General features: G+C 38.7%; 1 protein-coding gene across 1 annotated transcript in view; it reads right to left on the reverse strand.

Annotated features, from left to right (window-relative positions):
• The window catches only part of SHC4 (SHC (Src homology 2 domain containing) family, member 4), a 164,776-nt gene that overhangs the window by 12,935 nt on the left and 125,089 nt on the right, over positions 1-26,752 (reverse strand). Inside the window, exons 7-10 of the mRNA XM_006895298.1 lie at positions 18,100-18,223; positions 16,334-16,505; positions 12,869-12,929; positions 6,534-6,713 (exon numbers count right to left, since the gene is read on the reverse strand). Of these exons, the coding sequence (XP_006895360.1) occupies positions 6,534-6,713; positions 12,869-12,929; positions 16,334-16,505; positions 18,100-18,223 (537 nt within the window). The remainder of the gene's footprint in view (positions 1-6,533; positions 6,714-12,868; positions 12,930-16,333; positions 16,506-18,099; positions 18,224-26,752) is intronic.

Raw genomic sequence — 26,752 nt, forward strand, 5'->3', positions numbered from 1 at the left:
GAGGGTTGAGGGACAACGCAGAAGGGGAAGACCCTCTATGAGATGGATTGATTCGGTGACTGGGGTAATCGGGATGGGTGTGTCAGAGGCGGTGTGTTTGGCGCAGGACAGAGCAGGGTTTAGGGCTGTTGTGCATAGGGTCGCTATGAGTCAGAAAGGACTTGGCGGCACATAACAACAACAACAACATTATGAATGAGGATTAACTTTTGTAATTTGCATGTTATTGAAATTCATTTTATCTTAACAACTTCCTTATAAAAAATAAAAAGTAGAGTTGTTGGCTACTTTGATATGTGATTCCAATATGCAAGAATATTATTCTTGTGGTTGCGCATAGTGCTGAATTAAGCACTAAGTATTAAGCTGTAGGCATAATAGAGAAGGATGATGAGGCTCTTCATGTGTTGGTGTGTATGTGAGGAAGAGAGGGAGGGAGGGAAGAAGGGGGAGAGAGAGAGAAAGTTTATGTGAGTGGGAGGGTGTGCACGTGAGTGTGTGGGCACACACATCTTAGATCATGATAGCAATTTATTCTGAGATTATGGTAAAGAGCTTTTGGAATAGGACAAAACAAAATGAAAACAGACCATTGTGAAATGGACAACAGATCATCAGTTAGCCAGGGGAAATGGACAATGTTTTTCCAGCTCAGTTCCCCAAACTGTTAGCATAAGGTCAGATGCAGGCGGTGGAAGATTCCAGGCATCCAAGCACTTACTGAAAACCTAATTTTGCTGAAAGAAGAATACTTAACAGTTTTCTTACTTTGTTTTAACTTTAAAAAGCACACGTGCTAATTTTTCTGAATCTGGGAACAAAGGAAAAGGAAACTGATCATGTTTGTTCTCAACACCAAAGAAAACCACTGTCAACATTGTAGTACATTATCTATTTTATGTGTCCTTTTTAAAAATGAGACGATTTTGAGATGATCAGATCTAAATATTATTTTAGCTATAATAGTTAATATATTACTGACTTGGCTTGATGATAATATATTTTCTCAAAAGAAGTAATGATATAAAGGAAACAGTAAGAACAGCCATTCAATTTAATTGAGATTTTTATTAGAAAAGTTATAGGATTTGTGTGAGAGAGAGCAATTCTGTCATCTGCATATATTAGGAGATATCATTCACAAAAAGAATTTAAGAAAGCAAAAGATGGATACAACGCACATCCATCTGATGAACAAAACCCTGGGAAGGGGGAATGTGGTTTAAAGAAGAGAAAAAAGACTCAGCAAAACTGTACCATGTACAGTCAGGGTTAAACAATTACAAGTAATACTGATGAAGGAGGAAGGATGAGGTGTTTAAAGAAACAAAAATGAACATGAAGACAACATGTTGATAAACTCATTTTTTTTAAACTACATGTAAAAGGATATTTATGATAAGGTTAATTATATTAACAAATAATTGGAGTAAATTGAAATCTTCATCAAGAGATGGTTGTATAAGTGATGATGGACTGTATAATAATATATACCCTGAAGAAATTGAAAATAACAACGGAGCAATTTAAATGACTTGGTCACAATTCTCAGAACAAACCAAATTTGTCAATAAGAGCAATCTCTATACCAAATAAGCATCAAAATTTTATGAAAAGCAGTTCTTGTTTATATCTTTTTTGGCTGTTTATGGGCTTTAGGGGAGCTCTGGTGGACTAGCGGTAAGAAGCCATGCTGCAATCCCAAATACACATGGTTCAAATTCACCAGCTGCTCCACAGAAGAAGGATGGGCAGTCTCCTCCTGTGCTATTAACTGCCTCTTTAAACCCACAGGAGGGTCAGCTCTTGGTCATTTCTGACCCTCGAGTACACAACAAAACCCAAGGACAGTTTATTTGAAACAACTTTTGTATTATTTTAAAATTATAATAGTTTTTAAAATAAAAAGATACATATTGAAATCATATTAGTCATATGACAAAGAAAATAAATGCTTAAGGATATTTGAGTGGCTGAAAAATATACTATGGTAGAGAATTAGTTATCTACCAACACTTACTCTCTCACTAAATCCATTTTAGCTGGGCACATGCCCACACAGCTAAAGCAATTTTTCTAGGCTTCCTTGAAGCTAAATGTGTCCCCACATGTCTAAGTTCTCCATTGGTCGGTGAGAAGAAATGACGTCTGCCCCTTCTGAGTCGTCCCTTTTACATGAATCCGTGTGCACTCCCCTGCCTTTCTCTTTTTTGCATCAGCAAATACAGATGTGATGGCAAGAGCCTGAGCAGCCCCTTTAGGCCAGTGATGACTTTTTGTGTTGATTTTCAAGACAGACAAAGCAGACCTATCCTAGACACTAAGCTCCAGTTTATTAGACTAAAGAGATAAATTCTAGTTCTTTCTTATACCAAAGTATTTGTTGCTGGTTTCTTACCACAACTTATACAGAAATTAATAATAAACCAATAGAAAACTAGACAGTGCAAGAACAAATGACTTTTTTATGCTGTGTCTGATAAGAACACAGAACTTTTCCTCTATTGGCAGTATGACAGTGTAAACTGAGGAGCCCTGGGGGCAAGCTTGATCATTAGGTTTAAATCCATCCATTTGCTTTATTTTGTCTTCTTTTACTGACTTAATCAGAAGCATTTGTCTGATCTGAATCAGGGAGAGTAAGTATAACTAAAGAGGATAAAAGAGAATTTTGAGGGACAAACAGGTTTGAATATTAGGTTTATAAAAAACAGAAGTTACATATTTAGAATATTCTGAAGCCTTAGAAACCCTAAGAGGCAGTTGTACAATTCCACATAGGGTTGACATGAGTTGGAATTGACTCGATGGCAGTGAGTGGAAAGGTGCAGTCAATTGAACCCAATTTGGGAAAACTTTCACAGGCCATATTGATGTGGTGACCTCTTCTCAGGCCTGCATCATAATTCAACCTCTTTCTCTCTACCCAATCCTGCATCGGTCTATTCTTTTTCTGATACTAGTCCCATTTAAAGGCCCTATGATTGTCTGCACCCAGGGGGGCTATGCTGGTAGACTGGGAGCTGACAGTACTCTTAGAAAGTTGGGAGAAAGAGAGATCACTTGTTATCAGTTGGCAGTAAGAAACTTCATTACTTACTCTAAACAGTTCAAGGAAATTCAAAGATCTCTCGTGCCTGGCTGCTCACCAAAAGGTTGGTTGGTCTATCCCAAGGCTCATCAGAAGAAAGGCCTCGTGACCAGCTTTGGGAAAAGTTGTTGTTGTGTACCACAGAGTCAGAACCAACCCAACCTCTGGCAGGTTTTTGCCCATCCGTCTCCCGTGAAACAGCTGGTGGCCTTGAACTGCGTGCCTTTGGGATTGCAGCACAGCTTCTTGCCACTAGGCCACCATAACTTTGAAAATCCTCTGGAGCACAGTTCTGATGTGACACACATTCACTGATATTGACTCAACAGCAACCATCTTAACCGGGTTTTGTGATGCTGAGACTCAGTAAAATCTTCTTTTAAATGTTTTCTTGCCCTCGTGGGCACACTCAGTTGGAAAGTTATCCTGGGTCATCAGGAGAGTGAGACTTCTTAGGCTCATGAAAGGACTTTCTCAGTGACTGGTTCTCCATCTTTGCAGTAATCCAAACTTGTCACCAAGCCAATCTCCGAATTGAACAACCTTCAGTATTTTATGAGAAGCATTTTTTGTTTATTTACTATTTGGCTAATTGTGAGGTTCTGGCTTGCTTTACTTTTATTTATTTATGTTCCTGTTTATGCACTTATTTCTGGACGCACTTTAGCAGGAAAATGATGTTTGCCTTATTATATTTTGCTATTCTGTAGATGGCTTTTAAAGTTTTAGGGTGCTTCGTTTTCATTGTTGTTATTTTTAAGTTAATAGATTTAGCACCATTACAAAATAGAAGTAATGACTCTTGTTTTTCACAAAACCAAATTCAAACAAAATTCAAAATTATCTGTTGGCTTAGAGGCTCTTCTTTCAGAAAAAACATACAGCAGAAACTAAAAGTTGGGAATAAATTTAAAGTATTCAAAAGGTTATTTAAAATCTAAGTCCCAAAATTAGAGACTCAAAACATCTTTATAAAATTAAGGGTATTAAGTGGGGACTGGGGGAAAACCCAGCTCCTGCAAATGAGGTAAAGAAAATAACTTTTCTTAAAAATTATACTTAGAAACAGTATAGTAGATTGTAGAAAGCCATTGTTGTGGAGTCAATTCCAACTCATTTTGATCCTCCATAGAGTTTCCAAGGCTGTAAATATTTATGGGAGGAGATGGTCTTTTTTCTCCCACAGAATGACTGGTGGGCTTGCACTGTACACTTTTTGGTTGGCAGTCCAACATATAACAGTGCTATGCTACTTTGTTGTTAATTGTGTACAATAAAATGAGAACCAACCCATAGCTGACCCTGCGACAAATTTTCAGAAGTAGTTGATCCCACAGAAGGAGATTGCCCATCCTCCTTTGGAGCAGCTGGTGATCTCAAACCATATGCTTTCGGAGCTACAGCGCAGCTTGGTGCCAATAGGCAACCAGGGCACCCTACTATGCTACCTTAGTAGCATTTAATCCTATGATACTTTAATCAAATTGTATTCCCAAAAAATGTATGAAGTGAACAGTCTTGACTTTAAGTATTTGTAAATGGGACCTAATTTTGAAATCAGGTCTTTGAGATGTAATTAAGTTAAGGGTGATGATGATGATTATTATTTTATTATTTTGTGTGCGTACCGTCAAATCGGATCTGACTGGTACAGGAGGAGATTGTCCCTCCTTCTCCAGCAGAGCATCTGGTGGATTCGAACCATGTTCCTCTGGGATTGCAGTGCAGCTTCTTGCCACTAGGCCAACAGAGCTCCCTTAAGTTAAGGATCTTGAGATGAGATAATTCTAATTTATAACCAGCACCACTGCCACCCACCATGTGGGGAGGTGAGTAGGATGAGGCCATCTTTTCTATTAGTTTTCTTTAAATTGTAATGTCATTTAGGAGAAATAAGAATGAATTTGTGATTAATTATCCATTTTTGTGAGGTATTCTCTGGTTTATAAATAAACTGAGTTTCATGACAATAACATTTTTTCCTGCCAACTAAACAATTTAGAAAATGGAAAAAAGAGTGGAAAAAAAAGAAAGAAAAAAAACAAAAAACCCACTGCCCATTAGTGTTTTTATTCAGGTTTACCTTTCTGATTAGTCAAAATACTATTAAAAATTGTGCAAGCAAATAGTAAATATAGCATCTACTATTGGAAGCAGGAGTGCCATCCAATTCCTAAAAAACATGCCTCCGGAAACTCTATGAACTTTGATATATGTCGATAGTTATAAAAATGCTTCATTCAGCCTTTTGTTCATAGGGTTGCTATGAGTCATGCTCGACTCAACGGCAATCAACAACAACAACAACAATGGATCCTAACTCCTATGTCCTTACAAGCGAAAGGAGAGAGAGATTTGAAACAGAGACACTGGGGAAAGGGTAATGTGAAGAAGGAGGCAGAGACTGTAGGGCTGCATCAACAAACCAAGGAACACCAGAGTTTAGCAAGTACAGAATGCTTTTCCCCTCCAAACCTCCAGAAAGCTAATCATGCCAACACCTGGACTTTAGACTTCTGGTCTCCACAAAGGTGAGAAAATAAATGCATTTCAAGTCACCAAGTTGTGGTAAGTTGTTACAGCCGCCCCAGAACACGAAAGTGTTTCGAATTCTGAGGTGTAATCTTTTTTGTCAAGCTTGGTTATGCATGTATATGCTGTTACTGTTGTTAGTGGCCACCAAGTGGACGGAGACTCAAAATGATCCTAGGAACCATAGATTGATACCCTGCCCTATTCTGCAATTTACATATGCTTTGAAAATTACATCCTGTCAAAGACAGCATATTCTCTTTCAAACAAGGTAACCTATAACTAGAAGCAGCTTCTGGAAGCTAATCAAGGTTGCTGATGCATATATCAATATGTAGCAATAACAACAGCAACTCATTGCCATCAAGTTAGAACCGACACAGCTACAATGGGTTTTCAGAGGCTACCTATAAATTGCACAAGAGGAGACTGCCTATCTTCTTCCCTCAGAGAAGCTGGTGAATTTGAACTGCCTGTCTTTGAGTTGGCAGCACTACTCTTTACCCAACACACCCCAGACCCAGGGGGGAAAAAGAACCAATCTGTTGTCAAATTAGTTCTGACTTATGGCAGCCCTCCATTGGATTCCCAAGCCAATCTTTATGGGAGGACGCCATCTATCTTTCTCCCTCTGAGCAGCTGGTGGACTTGAACAGTGAACAGATCTACACTATCAGTTCTATATTACTACCTACATGGTTGCATGCTGTGAAATCCATTCTAACTTATAATCCGATCACTAGTTTCTTTTCCCACCAAGCTCCTGATAGATTTGAACTTTCGACCTTTCTTTCAGTCAACAGCTAACACACTGAACACATAACCGTTGTGCTACTCAGGCTCCTTAAAGTTTGTGATAGTTTGTTAGGGCGGCCTATGGAAACTAACATGGACAGTGAGCAGTACTTACTTCCATGGTGCCAGGGGCTCCCAAGTGTTTGAGCTGAGCTTTGATTGTGAGCAGAGCCAAGTGTACCTTGAAAAGCCTGTGTATTAATGTAGCAGGGGTCGTCGAAGAGATCCACTCGAGATGAGTGCTTCATTAATGAGGCATCTTGTTGGGACTGTACCCCTCTGTCCTGGGCATGACCTGTAGGGATGAGTAGTGATCAGTATATGGTTTTGTATTTTGTGAAATAAATAAAATCATGTCTGAGTCTAGAATTGAGAGGAAGCTAAAAGCCACCTTCACCCCAAACCCGGAAAGAGTAATGACTTTTAGGTTTGTTCTGTAGAAGCAAGAGAAGCACTGGCCTTTGAAGGCAGAAAGCACCCTCTCTTTGGCCTCCTTCCTCTTGCTGCTCTGCCCTTCAGCTGACTCTTGCTTCAATAGCAGACAGGAGACAAGCAGGGAGATTCAGAGGGACAGTCAAGCTCGTCTGTCTTGGCAAATAGCTCAAGGAGGAGGAATAATTGTTTGGAAACAGCACACACTGGCATACACCAGGGGGCATATCTGTCTTGTCCAAGTTCCCTCTAGCACTTGCCTGCCACACAATGACACACACCTGATAGTGTTAGAAAGAATGGACACGAACACCATGTTTCACTGACTAGGATGGCATAGCAAACTTTGTACGTTCCAGTGGTTCTGCCCTATGAAGCTTGGGATGGGACAGTTTTTCTTATTTGTTTAAAGAAGCACATTTATAATTTTGGCTATATGTGCTATAGGATCTATGTGAAGTAATGATGTTTCACTAGTTTTTGGTAAAACAGTCCTTCTTTCTCTTCAGTCATTTAAACTTTCCAATGTGGTCCAAGGAGGACAAACCTCATATGCCATTTCTGCTTACGGTGACTCATGCTTTGATTATTGTAGCTCATATGATGGATACCAAAGAGATTCCACCAGGTAGAAGTGCTGTCAGAAGACTTCAGTCTGATCCTCCTTTTCTCCTTGGTCTACTTGTCATCTGCCATGCTGTCTTTGGGATTTCCTGAGGAGGAGAGAGATTTCTCCACAGGGCATTTGGGTTGTTTCTTGCACTCTGTAACTCATTATAGTTCCCAGTTGCTTGATTAAGTGGATTTATGAATGATATTATTTAAATGAAACCGCTCTGGCAGTTCGAATTCACCAGCACCTCTGTAGGAGAAAGATGGGCAGTCTCCTCTTGTGTGATTTACAGCCTCCAAAAACCTGCTGGAGGGTCAGTTCTGAGTCCATTTATCTCTGTATTGTTTCTATCTTCTGTGCTCAAAAGAAACATGTTTGCAGCCAAATGAATGAATGACTGAGAGTCTACCCCATTTGCCTGTTCTAGAATATCTCACCCCATCATGCTCTCAAAACCCAGGAAAATCACCCTTAAGCCATCCTCCCAGGGTGCTGACTCATCAGCTATTCACAAAGCATCAGTGAGCAGCCCACATCTAGTTGGCCATCCCATTGTATCACACAGAGCTGGCATTGTTGGTGCCCTTGGAAACCATCATAATAATTAAGCCAGAAATAATGTTGTTAATCATCATCATCATCATCACCTGCTCTGCCCTATACCCAAATTTAAAATCATTCTAAGTTAGTGTGTGGTCAGTGAGAACTTAACCACACATGCTTGCTATTCTACATTCCAAAAGTTTTTTATGCCAAGCATTATTCCAAGAACCTATGCATTCTACCTAAGTTTATGGTAGAGAATAAATACATACTCTGACAATGTGGATACTGTAAGTACCAAAAATTTTATGTGCAATCCTTAGGGTTTATAGAAATTTAACATCTTTTTTTGTTAAAAATTATCAACATTTCCATTTTAACTTGAAGATAGGAAAAACATCATGCTATTTTGCTAATTATTTTTCCTTTAGTGAATTTAGTGTTAAGATGGGAATCTTTTCTATATCTTGCAATAAATACAATTACTCCTTCAACTACCAGAAGGCTTCCTATATTTATATTATACTAGAATTCAAGTTTAAGTCAATATTTAAATAAACAAACGTCTTACAAAGAACAAGCTAAATCATATTTAAAATATTTATATAGATGTCTCTCAAATACTTAGATATAAATCTCTTTGGAAGGTCACAAAAACTATATATTTGCTATTCTGAAAACTGCTATTCATTTACTTTCTCTTTTCTGGTGACCTAGTGGTAAGAAGCTGTGCTGCAATCGAAAAGGTACATGGTTCAAATCTGTCTCTGAAAACCCCCTAGAAGGTCAGCTATGAGTCACATACAAAAACAACACTGGTCAAGAATTTCAGATTTAAGGCTAAGATCAAATGTAGTATCTGTTCTTATTAGTTTGTTGTCTGATATATCCTCTATTGGAGGAAAATATATGAAATGGATTTTTGGAACTAGGAGATGGACTAGGAGCTTGACCCGGTATTGCAGTACTTCCAGGAATGGTGCAAAAGAAAACAAAGAAAGAAAAATAATTTCATATTGGAAAAAAAATAAAGAATTTCATATTACTTTTCAAATGTATTCTCAAGTAGTCACAGTCAGATCCCAAGATAGGAACACAAACTGATGAATGTCTATGGATAAAAGGACACTTAATAGAAAACTCCTTGTTACTATAATTGGAAGGAACCTATTTTTCACTGATCCTGGACTAGAGTTTGGGTTCTAACCCCCCCCCCCAGTTGTGGTCAAGTGAGTTCTGGCTCATGGCAATGTAGTGTGTGTTAGAAAAGAATTGTGCCCCTAAGGTTTTCAATGACACTGATTTTTCACAAGTAGATTACTAGACTTTTATTCCACTGTGACAATAGCTAGACTTGAACCACTAACCTTTCAGTTAGTATCTGAACGCCTTAACTATTTGCACTGTCTAGGCACTCTTAATCTTTCTATATCATTACAGGTTAAGTTGCTGGGTTGGAGGAAGATGGTTTCCTAGTATTCTAGCTCCTCACACTAACCTGCTTTTCCAATATTCTAACTCAGTGATTTATAGTAGCAGAATATGTCCAGCTGGCTGCCTTTTCCCAAACTACAAATACCACCTCTTACCTCCCCAAGATTCTGAAAGACCCCAGGCATCATCATTACCTCAGAATTACCATTGACATAAAACAGTATGACAAGGTTCTGTTTTGTTCCCAGATTATGCCACCATTACAGTAACTGAATAACAAAAGCTTTGCAAAAAGATGTTCCATTCTATGTGTCATTACAAAATATACATTTAAATGCCAAACAAAAGCTCAAGGCCCAGCAAAATAAATTCAACAACTAAACTCATTGCCATTGAGTTAGAACTAAGTCAAGCTAGCAGGTTTTCAGAGGCCCTAAGTGCACAGGAGGAGATTGCCCATCTTTTTCCTGAGGAGCCACTGGCAGATTCAAACTTCCATCCACCTTTGGGTTAACAGTGCAGCTCCCTTCCTGACACACCACAGGAGCTCCCTGCAAGCTAAATAGGACAGTAAGATATGGCAGGTGAGCCTGTCCAAAAATTCAACAAGAAATGTATTTCAGGGTTCAAAATACCCCTTCCATTACAAAGTCTGTTCATGAGGGTAGATTTGCTTGTATTTGCTTATGGCAAGTGAAAACCCTGTGAAGTAAGAGTTTACAATGCTTTATAAAGAATAAATTCAAGATAAACAGAGAAAAAGAATTTGCATTTGTGAAAAGCCTATGCCTCCACCTACCCTAATCCTCCCCCTCAAAAAATCTTGAATAAGGTTGAAATGATACTTCTACATCCATCTATGCCTTGAAGAATTTTTTTTTAAAAATCTGCTTTGGAAAGATGCTCTTAAATGTAGACTAAAAATCAAGGGGAGAGATCTTGAAAAATGAAATGGAAGAAAGGAAACTATGCTTTCTTTTCTGCAGTGGTAGTATCAACACCGCGTTCAATATAATTCTAAAATATCAAGGATTTTCAACCTTCCTGGAACCCAGTGATTTTCCTCCAGAAGTTAGACAGGTGAGAACACAGGATGCAGGTTAATGGAGACAAGAGAGAAGAGCTAGGAAGGACGATGTTGTGTTTCAGCACTCACAACTGAAGATTTCAGAGTCCCTCGAACACTCTCCCTCCTTCCCCCTGCAATCTCTCTACAACTGGTCCCCATGCACACACACTCTCAAACATTCTGTTGCCTTCCTCATTGCTTTTTTTCCCCACTACTCTCTCTGTTCAGATCCATTTCTTACATTTTGGTTTCATTGCCAGGGTACTGAGTAGCAAAAATGGTTACATGCTTAAAGGCTAACTGAAAAGTTAGTGATTGGAGCCTATCCGGAGGCACCTTCAGGTAGCATATACTCTGTAGGGTGTTGCATCTCCAGCAGTTCTAATCCACGCAGGACTATGGGGAAAAGAAGCATAGACTTTTCTAGTTAAGATTTATAGCCTCAGACACCCAGCAGAGAGTGATTATGAGTCAGAACCGGACAGCAGTGAGCGAGTGAGAGGCTACTGTGGAGAAAGGTCTGGCAAACTGTTTCTGAAACATCACACCCTTGAAGACCTATGAAGTTCAATATGTAAGAGTCAATGTGATGGCAATTGGTTTGGGTACTTCCCTAGGGAGACCTCTATATCTCCCACACTCAGGTTAAGTTACATGATCTTATTATTACTTATTGTTTATTCCTGCAACATCACAGGTTTCTCTCTTTGAAATGTTCACCAAATTTGTGAGCATATGTTTAAAATATGCCTCAGTTCTTCTCTAACACACCCTTCACTACCATAGATCAGAACTCACTTGAACACAGTTGAGGATAAAAGTAAAACTCTAGTCTAGGATCAGTGACAAGTAGGTTCCTTCCAATTGTAGTAGCAAGGAGTTTTTTTATTACAGTGACCTTTCATCCACAGGCATTCAGGATTGTACCTGGCCCATAAAAGGTCCTTAATAGTAGACACTAAGTAAAGTGTTGAATAAATGAAGAATATATGAACGGGTATGCCCATATGAGTTACAGCACGGGTAGAATCTGGTTGCACCACCGTAGAACATGTGTGGTATGTTCCTGCTTATCAAATCCTTAGGTTCAGGATTTCCTGGGTGAGGGAAAGGAGGAAGGACAGAATTATGGCCCCTGGAAAGTTTGTTTTTAGAAAGAGTATTCATACTTACAAGTAGCTTGCTTTTGTCATGTTATTGATCATGGCATTGAAAAGTTAAATAACTTTAAAGAATGGCATGAAGCTTTTGTTTCTATCAACGGGAGCCATCTTTTTAAAGAACTTCAGTACTACCTTAGTTCCTATCTTTTTTTGCAAAGTGGAAAAAACTTATAATCACAATTAAAGTAAGATTATAAGCCCTTATATATTTCTTATTTCTTCTATGTTAAAGAAATAAAATATAAATAACAACATTGGTTTAATTTCATAAAACATACAAAACTATCCTTGAAAAGATTACCTTCTAGGTGGCAAGTTGATACTAATCTGAGTCCTTAAATTTGGTGATAATCAGCTCTATTCTCTGCTTTATTATTTATGCTGTTCATTCATTGTGCTTCTAAAACAGAGACTGATTCTTCTTTATATATTGTATTTTTAATTGTAATTTTAATGAAGGTTTACAGAAAAGTTAGATTTTAATTCATTCACTGTTGCACATTTTCCTCCCTACCAAACCCCTGTTCATTTTTTGTTAATATTCATTCATTGTTGCACTAGAGACAATTTCCTTCCCAAAGAAATGAATGTGTGAAAAGGCTATCTGGCACTATAACTGGTTTTTTCATTAAAATCTATTTCAAATCTGAGAGGTGATGTTTTTCATGTGCTATGGAAAATTTGTGCCCAGTGTCAATTATCACATGCAGTAATGAGACATTTAATGCCCTAGAAAGTCTGGGGTAGATGGGCCCCTAATCGGAACTCTCACATTTCAGATTGCCTTTTGTTCTCTTTGCCAGGCTGGAATAAAGGTTATCCTAATCCTGATGGATTTGACAGGCATCTATTTTCATGTTAGTCCTGTCAGATCTGCTATGAACTGGAACTCCCTTGAGAGCTGAGCAGAGACACCACCTTTTAAACAAAAGAGTTTTCAAGATGTCAAAACAAAGCAAGACTCCATAAAGGAGAACCATTAGTGTGATGAAAGTGCAAGAGCTAGGAAGCACATTGAGCATGATATTTTTAATTATAACAAACAGTTCTATGAAGCATTTCAAACAAGGGCGACATGTCCTATGACTTAAAAGGCGTAAGGAGAGGGCAGATGGAGGAGGGCGTTTGGACCTCCTACTGTTCTGCTTTATTCTACATAGTTCTCATAGACACTGGAGGAGGCCGATTGTACCTACCTACTGTTCTGCTTTGTTCTAAACAGTTCTCGTATACACTGCTGCACTTGGAATTTCCAGGCTGTATGAACAACAAATTGCAAAACATTTACAAAGATAGCACATACTCATAAGCTTTAAACAAAGAGCGGGGGAAAGGCAGTCATCCTCTCAGAGGGGTTCACTTTCTGACATAGGAATTGGCTGACAGAAAAGACAATGGGACGTTGGGGTGGGGAGCTCACACTCCTGTCACAGAGCAGGGCTTGGCAGATGCAGAGGTGAGGCTGGTTGGAGCAGTTGAGGAGAGCAGTTGAGAGAGGAAAACTCCTCCAAGTTAATAGTGTAAAGTGGTTAGTGCTTTTGTTTGGAAGGTCCCATTCCAAGGTTCAATTCAAGTGCCAGCCAAAAAGTGTAATTTTCAGGATATTTGTGTCTGTACTGTGTACTAAGCATTGAGCTGCTGAGAAATTGGTAGTTTGGATACAACCTTACTCTGAGGGAGAAAGATGAAGCAGTCTAATTGAGTAACAATTTATAGCATCAGAAACTCTGTTGGGCAACTAGGTTGCTAGGAGTCAGAATCCACTCAGAGGCAGTAGGTTTCAGGTTTGTGGAAATACTGGTTAAATGGCAAATATCCATCTTAATTTTGAATCGACACTCTTAAGTTCTAACTCTACCTTGAAAAATCTCACTCAATCACAAGGTTCCACAGCAGTGTCAACGCTTTGAAAAGATTTATCTGATAGTAGTTTTCTGAAGGCCTTGAAACAGGAAAGGGGCTTTGGAATCACCCACACAAGTGAAAACAGAACTCAGAAAGCAGCAGTAGTAATGGAAGAAGAAAGGGTAATGGTTTCAAAAGGTATTTTCATGGTAGAATCCTTTGCTTTAAAGAATGAGTTGATATGGGGCCTGAAATATGAAAAACACTAAAGAGTGTGGATTAGTGAAAGAATGGTAGTGTTATGAATAAAGATACGGAAATTAGTGAAAGGATCTAGTTTAGATTCCAGAAGAATATAGAGAAACTAAATCAAAGTCAGTACATTATAAAATAAGAGAACCAAACAAACAATTCCAAAGGGCAGCTCAAAAAAACAAAGAAGAGTAGTATAATGAAATGTGTAAAGACTTGGAGATAGAAAATCCAGGAGCAAAACACACTTGGCATTTCTCAAGCTGAAAGAACTAAGGAATAATTTTAAATCTAGAGTTACAATACTGAGATTCTATGGGGAAAAACATTGAATGAGGCAGAAATAAAACAAGTTGAAAAGATTACACAGAATCATTGTACCAAAAAGAAGTGGTTGACACTGAACCATTTCAGGAAGTAACATATCATCAAAAACAACGGTACTGAAGGAAGAAGTCCATGCTGCACTAGGATATTGGCAAAATATAAGGCTTTAGGAATTGACAGATAGCAATTGAGGTGATTCAGCAAGCAATGCAGCTCTAGATGTGCCCACTTGTCTATGCCCAGAAATTTTGAAAAACTGTCCAATCTACTGGAAAAGATCCATATTCATGCCTATTCTGAAAAAAAAGGTAATCCAGAAGAATTTGAAAATTATCAAAGAATATCATTAATATTACATGCAGTAACAGTTGGGGCAGTAACTTCTAGAAATGCAAGTTGGATTCAGAAGAGGCTGTGGAAGGAAGGACATCAATGCTGATATCAGATGGATCTTGACTGAAAATAGAGAATACAAAAAAGATGCTTCTTTATGATTTATTAACTATGCAAAACATTCACTTGTTTTAAACTATGAATAATATTGAGAAGATTGAAAACTCCAGAAAAGTGTTCGTGTAGAACCTGTACATGAGTAATGAAGCAGCTGTTCGAATAGAACAAGGCGATATTACCTGGTGTAAAATCAGGAAAAATGTGCATTAAAGTTGTATTTTCTCACCTTACCTTTATAACATGTAGGCTAAAAAACTAATCTGAGAGGTTGGACTATTTGAAGAAGAATGTGACATGAGGACTGGAGATTCATTAGCAACCTGCTTTATACAGATAACAAACCTTGCTACCTGAAAGCGAAGAGGACTTGAAGCAATGCTGGAGATTAAAGACTACATAAGGGCCTTTATTATGGATTATATCTCAATATAAAGAAAGTAAACATCCTCATCACTGGACAAATAGGCAACATTGTTATAGATGGAGACAGGATTTGGGCAAATCTGTTGTTAAAGACCTCTTTGATCCAAGTCAACATATTTTTCAATTGCTTCCTATGTATCTGAAAGTTGGACAGTAACTAAATAAGAACTGATGTCTCTGATTCGTGGTTGGTGAAGGGTATTGGATGCACTATGGACTGCCAAAAGAACAAATAAACCTCTCTTGGATGAAGTGCTGTGCCTTGGAGGCAAGGATAGTGAGACTTCATCTCATATACCTTGGAAATGTTAACAAGCGGGATAGTTCTGGGAAGGGGACATCATGCTTGGAAAGGTGGAGGATCAGAGACGAAGAGGAAGTTCCTCAATGAATACTGTGGCTTAAAAAAATGAGTTGAAGCACAATGGGGATTATGAGGATGATATAGGATCACACAGGATTATTATCAGTTGTACATGGTGTCTCTATAAGTCAGATTTAATTCAATGGCACCTAACAACAACAACAATAACAAAGACATACGATGGTATTCATATAATAGAAATATTTTAAGGCCAATAGAAGTCTCAAAAAAAGAAGTAACCAATAGGTATTAAACGTTGTAGACGTAGTCAGGAAATTTAGAAAAGAACTATATTTGGCATTGAAACTATTGGTGACTATTTTAAAAATACTTTCTGTCAAGTTGTGAAGCAGACTTCAGATCTTAGAAGTATAGCAAGGAAGTGAAAGCAGAGAGACAGAGAAAGAGACAGACAGAAGATAAAGAGACGGGGGAAAGGCAAAGACAGCATAGTCTAGAAGTCTGTAAGTTCAAGAAAGAAGAAATGAAAGTGGGACATTGCTAGTTGGAGAGGCAGAGTCCAGTTTGTTTACAGACAAAAAAAGAAATGGACACGTAGAAAGAGAAGAATGGTTGAGACTGTGGTTGATGACCAGAAAAAAGACTTGGGGAGGAGGAGTAAAACTGAGACCCCGGCTCTAGAGATAGCAGTGAAGGAATAGAAGGAGAACACCGGAAGACTTGGAAATGAGCAAAGGTGAAGTTGAAGGTAACATGTTAGATCACCCATATCTTTCCAGAGAGATAAGAATTGAGGTAATTCAAGATGTAAAATAATCCCAGTCTAGCCTAAAGCTAAAATTTAGGCTGAGGTTAGGAAATTAGGAATAAAAATCTAGCATGGGTTCGTTCTAAGAATGACTCACTTTCTGGCTTCAAATATGAGGAAGGTAGGATTGTTTTCCTAAATGAGTATTTGGAAGCCCTCAAACTTAATATCCTCGTCATAGGGGCAGTATATTGTTGCTGGTTCCAGTAACAAGAAAACATCACTCACCAAATAGCACAACTTCTCACACCGAATGGGACAGTACGATATTTGCTCCGAGGCTTGAATTTTCATCCGAGCATCTGCAACACCGCCCGCAGGTGGTGGCTTCCCTGGGATTTCATTGTAGTACTCATGATCTTCTCTCTCCTCTGCATTGACATCAATACGCATCTCCTCACTGTAAGGAAAGAAATAATCTCCAGGAGGCTGGGTAGAAATTGAACTGCTATAGGGGATGTGGAGGGATCCCAATCATGCAAACCTTGCAGGGAAATGTTGCACTCATGTTTTAAGCTTATAGCTGCGCTTAAGTGATGTCAAACATCTGGGTGGAAGCAACCAGATGGCTAATTGTTTAGCTTTCTTTGGATAATTAAAGTAGGTTAAGCCAACAAAAAAGTGCCAGAGGTGGTACAATAGTGTGTCTCCCTTTGTGATTAAAAAAAATACTCCCTAAACGTAAGACATTTTTGGTATAGGATCATTACAAATGTCATTTTCCTGGCTATCTACAGCACACTCTGGCTGTCCCATTTAGGATATGTCTTACTCTAAGAAAAAAATTTATATTGTTCTTTCAGTAGAGGGCCTGACTAGTTTATTAAGCCAAGATGGAAAAAAAAAATTAAGAGAACTATGGCAAGCTATCTTGTCTGCACAAATCTGGAGGAGTGTATGGGATTCATAAAGAAATATTAGAACCACATGCGGCAAGTGGGTAGATTTATGTAAACATGCTATTGTTTTAAAAATTGAACAGGGCAGAAAAACAAGTGGACTTTTTAAATTATTTTCAAACTGGAATTTGCAAGAGTTTCTCAGGAAAAAGAATAAATCAATTCCCTTTGGATTCAAATGATTCCACTGACAACCCACACAGTTTTGCTGGGTTCATTACATGTCAACAAAATGATGGCACTGAGATGTAAGTGCTACCCTGGGAAAACTTCCACATCAAGACAATCTGTTCAACCCCTCTCCTTCGTTACCCTCGGCGGCCTTATAAAGGGTGATTGCTAAACCAGTCTTTATTGATAGACAAAATAACAAATTAGGAAGAAAATGCATTTAAAAGTGCCCAAGAGTTTCATTTTTCGGGTGTAAACTGTGCAAACCAGAGGCCTCATTGCATTCCACACATGGTGGAAACTGACAGGCCTGAGGGGTTCAGCTTTCATCCTGGATTTCTGTGCTTTAGACAGAACCACCAGGTCCTTGGGTCATGCCATGTTCCGCCCCTGTCATAGTTTAGTTGGAATTAATCTATTTACACTACAAAATGGCACTGCCTAACAGGAATTTCTGCCATAGACTTTTGATTCCTATTATTTTGCTTTTTTGTTGATGATTTCCTCTCATATATCCCCTCTCTCCCTTTATGGAGCTGTAAGGAATCTGGGAGTTGAGACAAATCCCTTGACATTGGTTAATGATTATTACTTTATGATACTACTTAATTAATTCATAGCTCTAAGTAACATTAGAGGAATGAAATTATTTCCTTCTCTTTAGTGGCTCCTTTATTCTCCTTGCAAACAACAACAACAACAACAGAGAACACCAAACTAATCTGGATTAATATGATTGGGAAAAAAAAAGAATTTCACTATTATTTGTACTAAAACTGCCTAAACTGTACAAAAAAAACCCCACCCAAAACCCAAGCTGACTAATCACATTTATAAATCAAGTCAATTTATAAATGCCATACTTATTTTTAAAAGGAAACCAAAAACACAGCAAGCCAAATAATGATAGAAGTCTTGGCTGACCTTTCACAGGAAGTATTCAAAGAGGGATTTTTCAAGTACTGTTTAAACCGGAGTTCAAAAGCCTGCCCTATGGCACTTATGACATCTTGGGCCATTCCATTGCGGCATTCCAGTATGTGACAAGCTGTAAGAGGACATACCAAAAAACATTATGACACATTTTCAGTAAGACAGGACGGTACAAAATCAAAGAAAGTACTTTCAGATCATAAACTGCTATTTGGCTAACAGAGAACAGGGTTAGAGTTCTTCACAATTGTGAAATCCCCATACTTTGTCTGCATTAAAGAGAAGAAACCTATCATATAGTGCATCTAACCATCTCAAAACACAAACATGATCTGATAGCAGGCCTCTGGGTCACACAGATCTTGAGTAATAATGTGGCTAATATTCGGTGTTAGTTCTAGAATTCAATATACAAGATGCTTAGGGCAGCAATCTGATAGAAGTTGAGGTTTGAGGTGTTGTCTTTGCATGGTATGTAACAGAAGATGGGGTAAAAAGTTTATATTTCAAACCAGAATATATATATATATATACACATATATACATATATGTTTTTAAATATATATATATGTAGGTATATATATCTATATCAGAATATATAGGTGTGTGTATATGTATACGTGTGTGTATATACACACACACACTGAGGATAGAGTTTCTGGTTAGGACAGGGGCTTTGGAATACTACACTCTGCTAGCAGCCACAGTGTGTTCTGACATCCAGGATAAGTACAGTAATTCTCATCTTTGAAATTGCATTAAAGAAATATCTAATTAAGTGTTATACATTTATATCTTTTATTCCAAAAGAAAGTATTTGGTCCATCTCTAAACTGCCATCTTATGTTGCTTATCTCTTCTTTTTTTCCTTTACAGGCTTGGCAATATTATTAAACACAAAGAAAGTGTTTTAAAATATTTGGGGAATGAATAATAATAATAATGTCCCTAAAACATATGAAAAATTCCACTGTGAAAACTTGTCTTTAATGTTATTGAGGTGAGACCAGCCATGAGACCCCATCGCAGTGCAGGCCCCTGCAGTATTGAGTGGGTCTTTGGGAGAGAGTCTCCTCCCTCCTATCCAGGCCTCTTACCTGCATACACAAAGCACCCCTGAGATGTGTCCTCCAACTGAGTTAGGAGAAGTTGTGTTACATTATGATTCTACGAGCAGCAGTCAAGAATTCAAAAGATGTTGTGTTGGGCAAATATGCTAGTAAGGGGCTCTAATTTAAAGTGCAAAAGAGCAAGAATGTCACTTTAAAGGGTAAGGTGTGCCTGCCCCAAGTCATGGTATTTTGAATTGTTTTATATGCATGTGAAAGTTGGACATAAATAAGTAGAACTGATACCTTTGAATTGTGGTGTTTGTGAAAAATACTGACTATAGCATGAACTGCCCAAAGAACAAAAATCTCTGTTGGATGAAGTGCAGCCAGAATGCTCCTTAGAGTTAAGGACAGAGACTTCATCTCACATACTTTAGGCTGATGGTCAGTAGGTCGGGAAAAGTAGACAATCAGAGAAGAGGAAAGCTTCTGATGAAGTGGATAGACACAGCAACTGCAGCAAGGGGCTTAGGTACATGTACAGATCTTAGGAGATCATGTACAGAACGGCAAATTTCTGCTCTATTGATCATAGGATCGTAGTTGATGCCACAGCATCTAACAGCAACCATCCATTCATGGCCATTACAGCAATTACAACTTACAACAATCTGAAAGGATGACATAGTAAAACTGTCTTTAAGGTTTCCAAGGCTACACCGCTTTATGGAAGTACACTGCTACATCCTTCTCCTATGAAGCAAGCAACTGGTGAGCTCAAAGTGCAGACCTCTCTGTTAGCTGGGCACATGAAGCACGCACCACCAAGGATCTTTGTCACATTATAATAAGAAAAGGTAGTTTGCTTCAATCCATTTGTTTTTAAAATCATAAACTCCTAGTACTGTTAAAAGTGAAGTCGAGCTGAAGAAGCGTCCAAAACAGACGGCACTGTTTAGTAATTTTATTTATTCTTAAGATGAAGAATTTGTGATGTTGAAGAGAGATAAAGATAATGAAAGCCAAAGAAAGCAAATTCAAGCAAATAATGACATTTAAGTTGAACTTTAAGGGACAAGGATGAGAAAAGAAAGCTGTTTAAAAGGGTATATAGTTGGAGAAGAATATAAAATATTCCGTGGACTGCCAGAAAAACAAACAAGTCCGTCCTGGAAAAAGTGCAACCAGGGTGCTTCTTAGAGGCAAGGATAATGAAGGTTTTTGTCTGACATACTTTGAGGATGCTGTCAGAAGGTGCCAATGCTTGGAAAAATACATCGGGGAAAGGTACAGAGTCAGAGGAAGAGAGGAAGACTCCAGCAAGAAGGATCGACACAGTGTCTGTGACACTGGGCTCCAGCATGTCAGAGACCGTAAGGGTGAGGCAAGATAGGGCAAAGTTAAGATCTGTTGTTCATAGGGCTGCTACAAGTCATAGTCGATTCAACAGCATCTAACAACAGCAGCGGCAACAACTCTGAAGAGATTCAGATCTAAGTTCCTATTCTAGTTGTACCTAAGGCTCTTACCTAGCAGGAGAGAGTGACCTCTGAGGTCTCTTGCTTTATTGCACTGGGCAAATCTGCTGTCAAGGATTTCTTCAAAGTCAAAAGCACAAAGATGTCAGTTTAAAGATTAAGGTGTGCATGACCAGAGTTATGATATTTTCAATTGCTTCATATACTTGTGAAAGTTGGAAAATGAAGGAGGAGGAACGCTGCAAAAGAATGGATATCTTTGAACCGTAATGATGACAGAGAGTATTGAAAAGACCACAAACTGCAAAAAGAATAAGCATATCTATCTTGGAAGAAAGGCCAGCCAGGGAATTCCTGAAAGGAAAGCATGGTGAGACTTAATGTTATGTACTTTGGGCAAGTCGTGTGTGTGTGTGTGTGTGTGTGTGTATTCCTGGAAAAAAAAGGCTTGAAAAATGGAGGGTCCAAAAAGGAGAGGAAAATTCTTAACAAGATGAACTCATGCAGTGACTGTAACAATGGGCTTAAGCACAAGGCAGATTGTGAGTAAGGCTCAGGATTGGACAGGTTTCAATCTGCTCTATGAACCACTGTATGATTATAGGGTCACAATGAGTCAGAGACAATTCAACAGTGCCTAACGTCCAACCACAGTTTCTCTTACAGTATCATGAATTCTTTGATGAACAAAGCAATGAGTGAGGGCAGATGGCAATGAGTGAATTCATTAAACCATCAATAACCACCCAAACAACTTTTCATTTCAAAAGCACTTCTAAAATGTTTCGCTTATTTCAACTCTTCTGATTTTGCCCACAAGAACCTGCTTTGAGGTTAAGATACTGTTTCTAGATTGACTATACCAATTAAATTTCCTGATTTGCTTTGGATAATGCTGTTATTGCCATATTAACTTTTGTAAATGAAGAATAAGCAGGAAAGAAAGAGTGGTGCCTGCTTTCATGAAATAAAAGACACTGGACAGGAAGGCTGGCCCTCTGTAAAAGTTCCACCCACAATGAGTTAGTCTCACCACCTTAAGGGAGAACACACCTTTACCCATCGGGCTGCTAACCCAAGGGTCAGCTGTTCAAATCTACCAGCTGTTCTGAGGGAGAAGGATAGGCTGTCTTCTCTTATAAAGATTTGCAGACTCAGAAACTCAATAGAGGGTTGCTGTGAGTCTGTCAGAAAAGACTCTATGACAATGAATTTAGCTTACCTCCCAGGCACAATTGCCCTGTAAAACTGCTCTTGGTTCTTTTTCAAGCTAGTCATATAGGCCAGGGTTAGGGTAGGGCACTGATTTACATACTAATATAACCCATTTCTCACTATTAAACCTAGCTCCCAAAGTGCAGCAGAGTAGCTGTAGCTTAGTCAGGAATTTCCCAGTGTTCAGCTAATGGGAAGGGAGAAAGACAGATCCATTAAAACTTCCAATTCCCAAGAGTGAGTGTGACTTTTTAATGCTATGAATTTCTTTGCCATGGAGGCCTAAGCTGTGATCTCCTCTGGGTAAGGGTGCAGCTTATCAATAGGTGAGGATTATTATTTCTTCCTTGAGCTGTGCTGCTAACTTAAAGGACATGCCACTGTGTAGATTCAAATCTACCAACATATCCAAGGGAGAGAGATGAACCAGCTCCTCCTGTGGAAGTTACAGCCTCCAAAAACCCAGTAGTGGGTCAGCTTGATGGCAAGATGAGGAAAGCGAGAAATTCTAAAGTTGTTGCTTCTTAAATTAACCACAAGATGGTGCTGTGGGATTAAGGCAGGGAAAGACCATACTTTAGGAAGAAGTCCAGGGAAGCTAGTCAGAAGTTGTTATCATAGTTAAATAATAGCATTGACAGCCTCCAAACCAAACCCACTATCCCTGGGTCAATTCCAACTCTTAGCAGAACTATTCTAAGAGATTTTCAAGGCTGTAGTTTTGATGGAAGCCAACTGCCATATTTTTCTCCAGTGGAGTGACTGGTAAAATTCAAAAGGCAGATATTTTGGTTAGATGCTGAGCCCTTCACCACTGTGCTATTGTGGTTCCTGGTCGTCAGAATAATACCTGTTGCTTTCAAGCCAGTGTTGACTCACAGGAGAGAGTAGAACTGCCCCATAGGGTTTCTAAGGCAAAACAGACTGCTACGTTTTTTAATAAATAAGTTGTCAAGTAAATTCTCACTCATGGCAACTTTATGTGGGTTAAGGCAGAACTGTGTTCCCTAGAAGGCTTTTTGGGGAGGAAATGGCTAAACCATTTTTTTGGAGGGGACTCTGGGTGCATACCAAGTACCAAGTTCTTGATTATTAACTAAATAGTGTGACGATTTGCAGTCTCCAAGGATTTGAGTGCATGATAGTGACCCTATAAACAACAGATATGAACCTTGCCCGGTCCTGTGCCAGGAAATCCGGCATCTTCACAGTCCAAGTGCAGAGACAGTATTCAACTTCTACACATACTGGGTAAAAAGTCACAAGTACAGAGAGTTTCCCCATTTACAGAGACAGGCTGTATTAGGCACAAGGTAAGTTTGAAATATTCTTACTGGAATTTACCTTTTTTATAGAAAGGGGCTTTTGGGAAATGAGGAAGTCATTAAAGGGTTCTAGCCAAGATGGGAAAACATGGCAACTTCCTGAGTGAATGGAACAAAGCAAATGGGAGACAGCGGGGTGTATTCAGCACCAGGAGTGTGAAGCCCGGTCTCTGCTGCCTGCCTCCACTTTCTGCCTGTCACACACTCCTCCCCCTCCATTGAAGCGCCCACCTCATTGGGTCTGCTGAAATGATACTTTTCAAAGTGACCAACAATCAATCATCAAAATAAAGGACATTTTCCCATCCTCATTTCTCTTAACTTCTTCTCAGTGTGTAGCTTTCAAGGGTGTCTTCTCCTGAAGAACCTATCCTCCCTGCCTTGGGTGACATTCCTCTCCTGACCCTCCCCTCCCTTCACCTGACTCTTCTCCAGTTCCCTGAGATCCTCATCCCTGTTCTTCTAGGATCCCCCCATGCTGATTATCCTCATTCTTGGAGGTTAGAAGTTGCAGGATGTGTTTTCCAAACCTGAAGGCCTAACTTTTCTCTTTCTCTCTTAATTCAGTCCCTGGACTTCTCATCTACCAGCTATTTTCCCCTGCCTACAACAAAGTCACAAGTTAATTTTATAAACTTATCTTCATGTCATTATTTTTGGTGTTTATTCAAGGATTTATTTGTAGGGTTTTTTTTCTTTTTTGCAAATGTCATAAAAGAAAATGGGGGGTTATTGGCCATATCATAATAATCATTGATCTTGATTAATATAATTAATTATCATATATAATCAACCCCCTATCATTATTACAAAGGCTTCTAGAACCAAGATACATAAACAATAAAGAAAATTCAAACTCATTGCCAAGGAATCAGAACCAACTCAAAGCTGACTCCTAGCAGATTTTCAGAGGCTGTAAAGTGTAGGGGATGATATTGCCCATCTTTCTTCTGAGGAGAAGCTGGATTCAAACTTCCCACCTTTGGGTTTAGAGTATAACTCCCTACCTCAATAAGGAAGATGAAGCAGGAAAATGAGAAATGAACAAGAAAATACTAATTTTTTTTAATCCAAGGAAATGACTCTAGAGTTCTAAGTCATCCATCTAGTCAGTAAATTATTTTCCCTAAAGAAGAAAGAAAGATGAGATAAAGGAGGAAAGAAATAGAGTATTATTTCAGTTATATCCCCCCCAAGGAACATTAGTGGTAAATGTTACTGTGTATATGTTGTCATGTGTGGATCCTTTTAAATTTTTCTGTAGGTGGAAATCTGATTTTCCAAAATCATACATTTGAGAGATTTCTTCCGCATCGAATGAACTTAACATCTTGTCAAAATTCAGTTGATTAAAGATGTATGGATTTATTTCTGGACTTTCAAATTCTATTCCACTGGCCTATGTCAAGAGGAAGATACCATTATTCACATTTAAAAGATAAAGGATGTGAAACCATTTACCCAAAGTCATATGGTAAGATGATGGAAGAACTATTATTCCAACCCAGCATGTTTGACTCCAATATTTATGTAATTTTATATATACAGGTGAAATTCTCACAAATAAAATGAGTTGTGGAATGTAAAACTAATTTGCTCTGCAAACTTTCACCCAAATATCTTTATTTGTTAAGGGGGGAAAAACTTGTTTTGCGTATAAAGACAAAATGAACGTGCTTCACCATCATTTTCTCTGGTTTTCTTCTTTCACTTATGTAAGGGGAGAGATTTGCAAATGCAGGGCTCCTGTTCCATCACACCCTGGCAGCCTAGATTAATCTCTGAAAACATCACCACCACATACTGAGGAGCAATGACACGCTGTGCCCAGAGATATTAAGTGACTGTTGGCGGTGTTATAAACATCTAGATTTCCTGGTGTACTCTTTCTTCCTCTCATCCTGTCCTTTTCATGTTTAAAGAAAAGCCTTTGTTGATGAGAGGTCTACCCCAAAATAGCAAGCAGTTATTCTTCTTAGCTTCAAGCTTAGGTGGTGATTAAAAGTGCTTTCTCTTTTCTGGTATCCTTTGTTAGATTCTGTTCCTACACCCCCGCTCTCCATCATTTCCTTTCTCTCCTACTCACTCTTTGACTCCTATCCATTTTTTTTATTCTTTCGTTGCAAGGAATCAGTTTTAATGGATTTCTGCAAAGTGTTTGGTATCATCCCTTCCTTTTTATCTCACTGAGGCTGTGTTCTTTTGGCCTCTGCTATGAATCTCTTTGGGCAGCCTTAATAAATTTTGGATGAGCAATCCATACAGATGAGCATCTTCTATGATTCAGGCTCAGTGCCTGTGGCTCACCCCTTCATTTCATTTGAGACTACTTGAGTAGCTTCCAAATGGGCCTTCTTGCCTCAAGTTCCTCCCTGAATCCATATACCTGCTTCCTGCTGCCAAATCAATGCTCCTAAATCTCTATTTTGTAAATAGCACTCTCATCCATTTGCCCAAAGACCCTATTTATTAGCCTTCTGCCATCTATCCTGCAGAGAGCCTTAGTGGTTCACTGACAGACTTCTTTCTTCTGGTGCAAGAGACTCAGGTTCCATTCCTGGCTGTTGTTGTTGAGTTGAGTGCAACTCATAATGATCCTATGAACAAAAAATCTGAATCCTGTCCTATCTGGTGCCATCTTCACCATCTCTGGTATATTTATTGTTCCTGAGTTCTAGATAGTACTACTCCATTGTGTGAATGTACCACAATTTCTCAAATATCTGTTTACAGATCTCCTTTTGTGTCTCAGTTGTAATTTCCTTGGGGTATATTCCTAGCAGTGGAAAAGCTGAGTCATATGGAATTTCTATGTTTAGCTTTTTGAGGAAATGTCAAACTGCCTTCCAGAGTAGTAGTTGTTGCTGTGTACCATCGAATTTGAACCGACCAACAGCTGACCCTCCAGAGGGTTTTCAGAGGCAGTTAATTGCATGGGAGGAGATTACTCATCAGAGCAGCTGGTGACCTCGAACAGCCTTCAGGATTGCAGCGCAGCTTTTTGCCACTAGGACACCAGAGCTCTCTACAATACTGAATAGGAATTGAGAAAGTGGGCATTCTTGTCTGGTCCCTGTTTGCAAGGGGAATGTCTTTAATCTTTTTCCACTGAAAATTATTTTGTCTCTTGGTTTTATATATATATTTTTCACTATGTTGAGGAAATTCCCTTCTATTCTTATCTTGCTGAATGTTTTAATCAGGAAGAGGTGTTGAATTTTGTTGAAGGTCTTTTCTGTGTCAATTGATTGGTTCATGTGGTTCTTGTTCTTTGCTTCATTAATGTGTTTAATTATGTTGATAGTTTTTCTTATGTTGAACTATCTTTGCATAACTGTTATGAATCCCATTTGGTTACGGTGATTTTTTTTTTCATGTACTGTGGATTCTATTGGCCAGGATTTTGTTAAGGATTTTTGCATCTAAATTAGATATTGTTAAGGAAGAAATGGAACGCATGAATATTGACATACTAGGTATTGGTGAGATGAGATGGACTGGCATGGGGCATTTTGAGTCGGATGACCATATGATATATTACTCTGGAGATGAAAAAGCGAGGAAAAATGGAGTT

This window comes from Elephantulus edwardii, unplaced genomic scaffold, assembly GCF_000299155.1.
Source record: "Elephantulus edwardii isolate Elephantulus edwardi_28Jun2011 unplaced genomic scaffold, EleEdw1.0 scaffold00164, whole genome shotgun sequence".
NCBI lineage: Eukaryota > Metazoa > Chordata > Mammalia > Macroscelidea > Macroscelididae > Elephantulus > Elephantulus edwardii.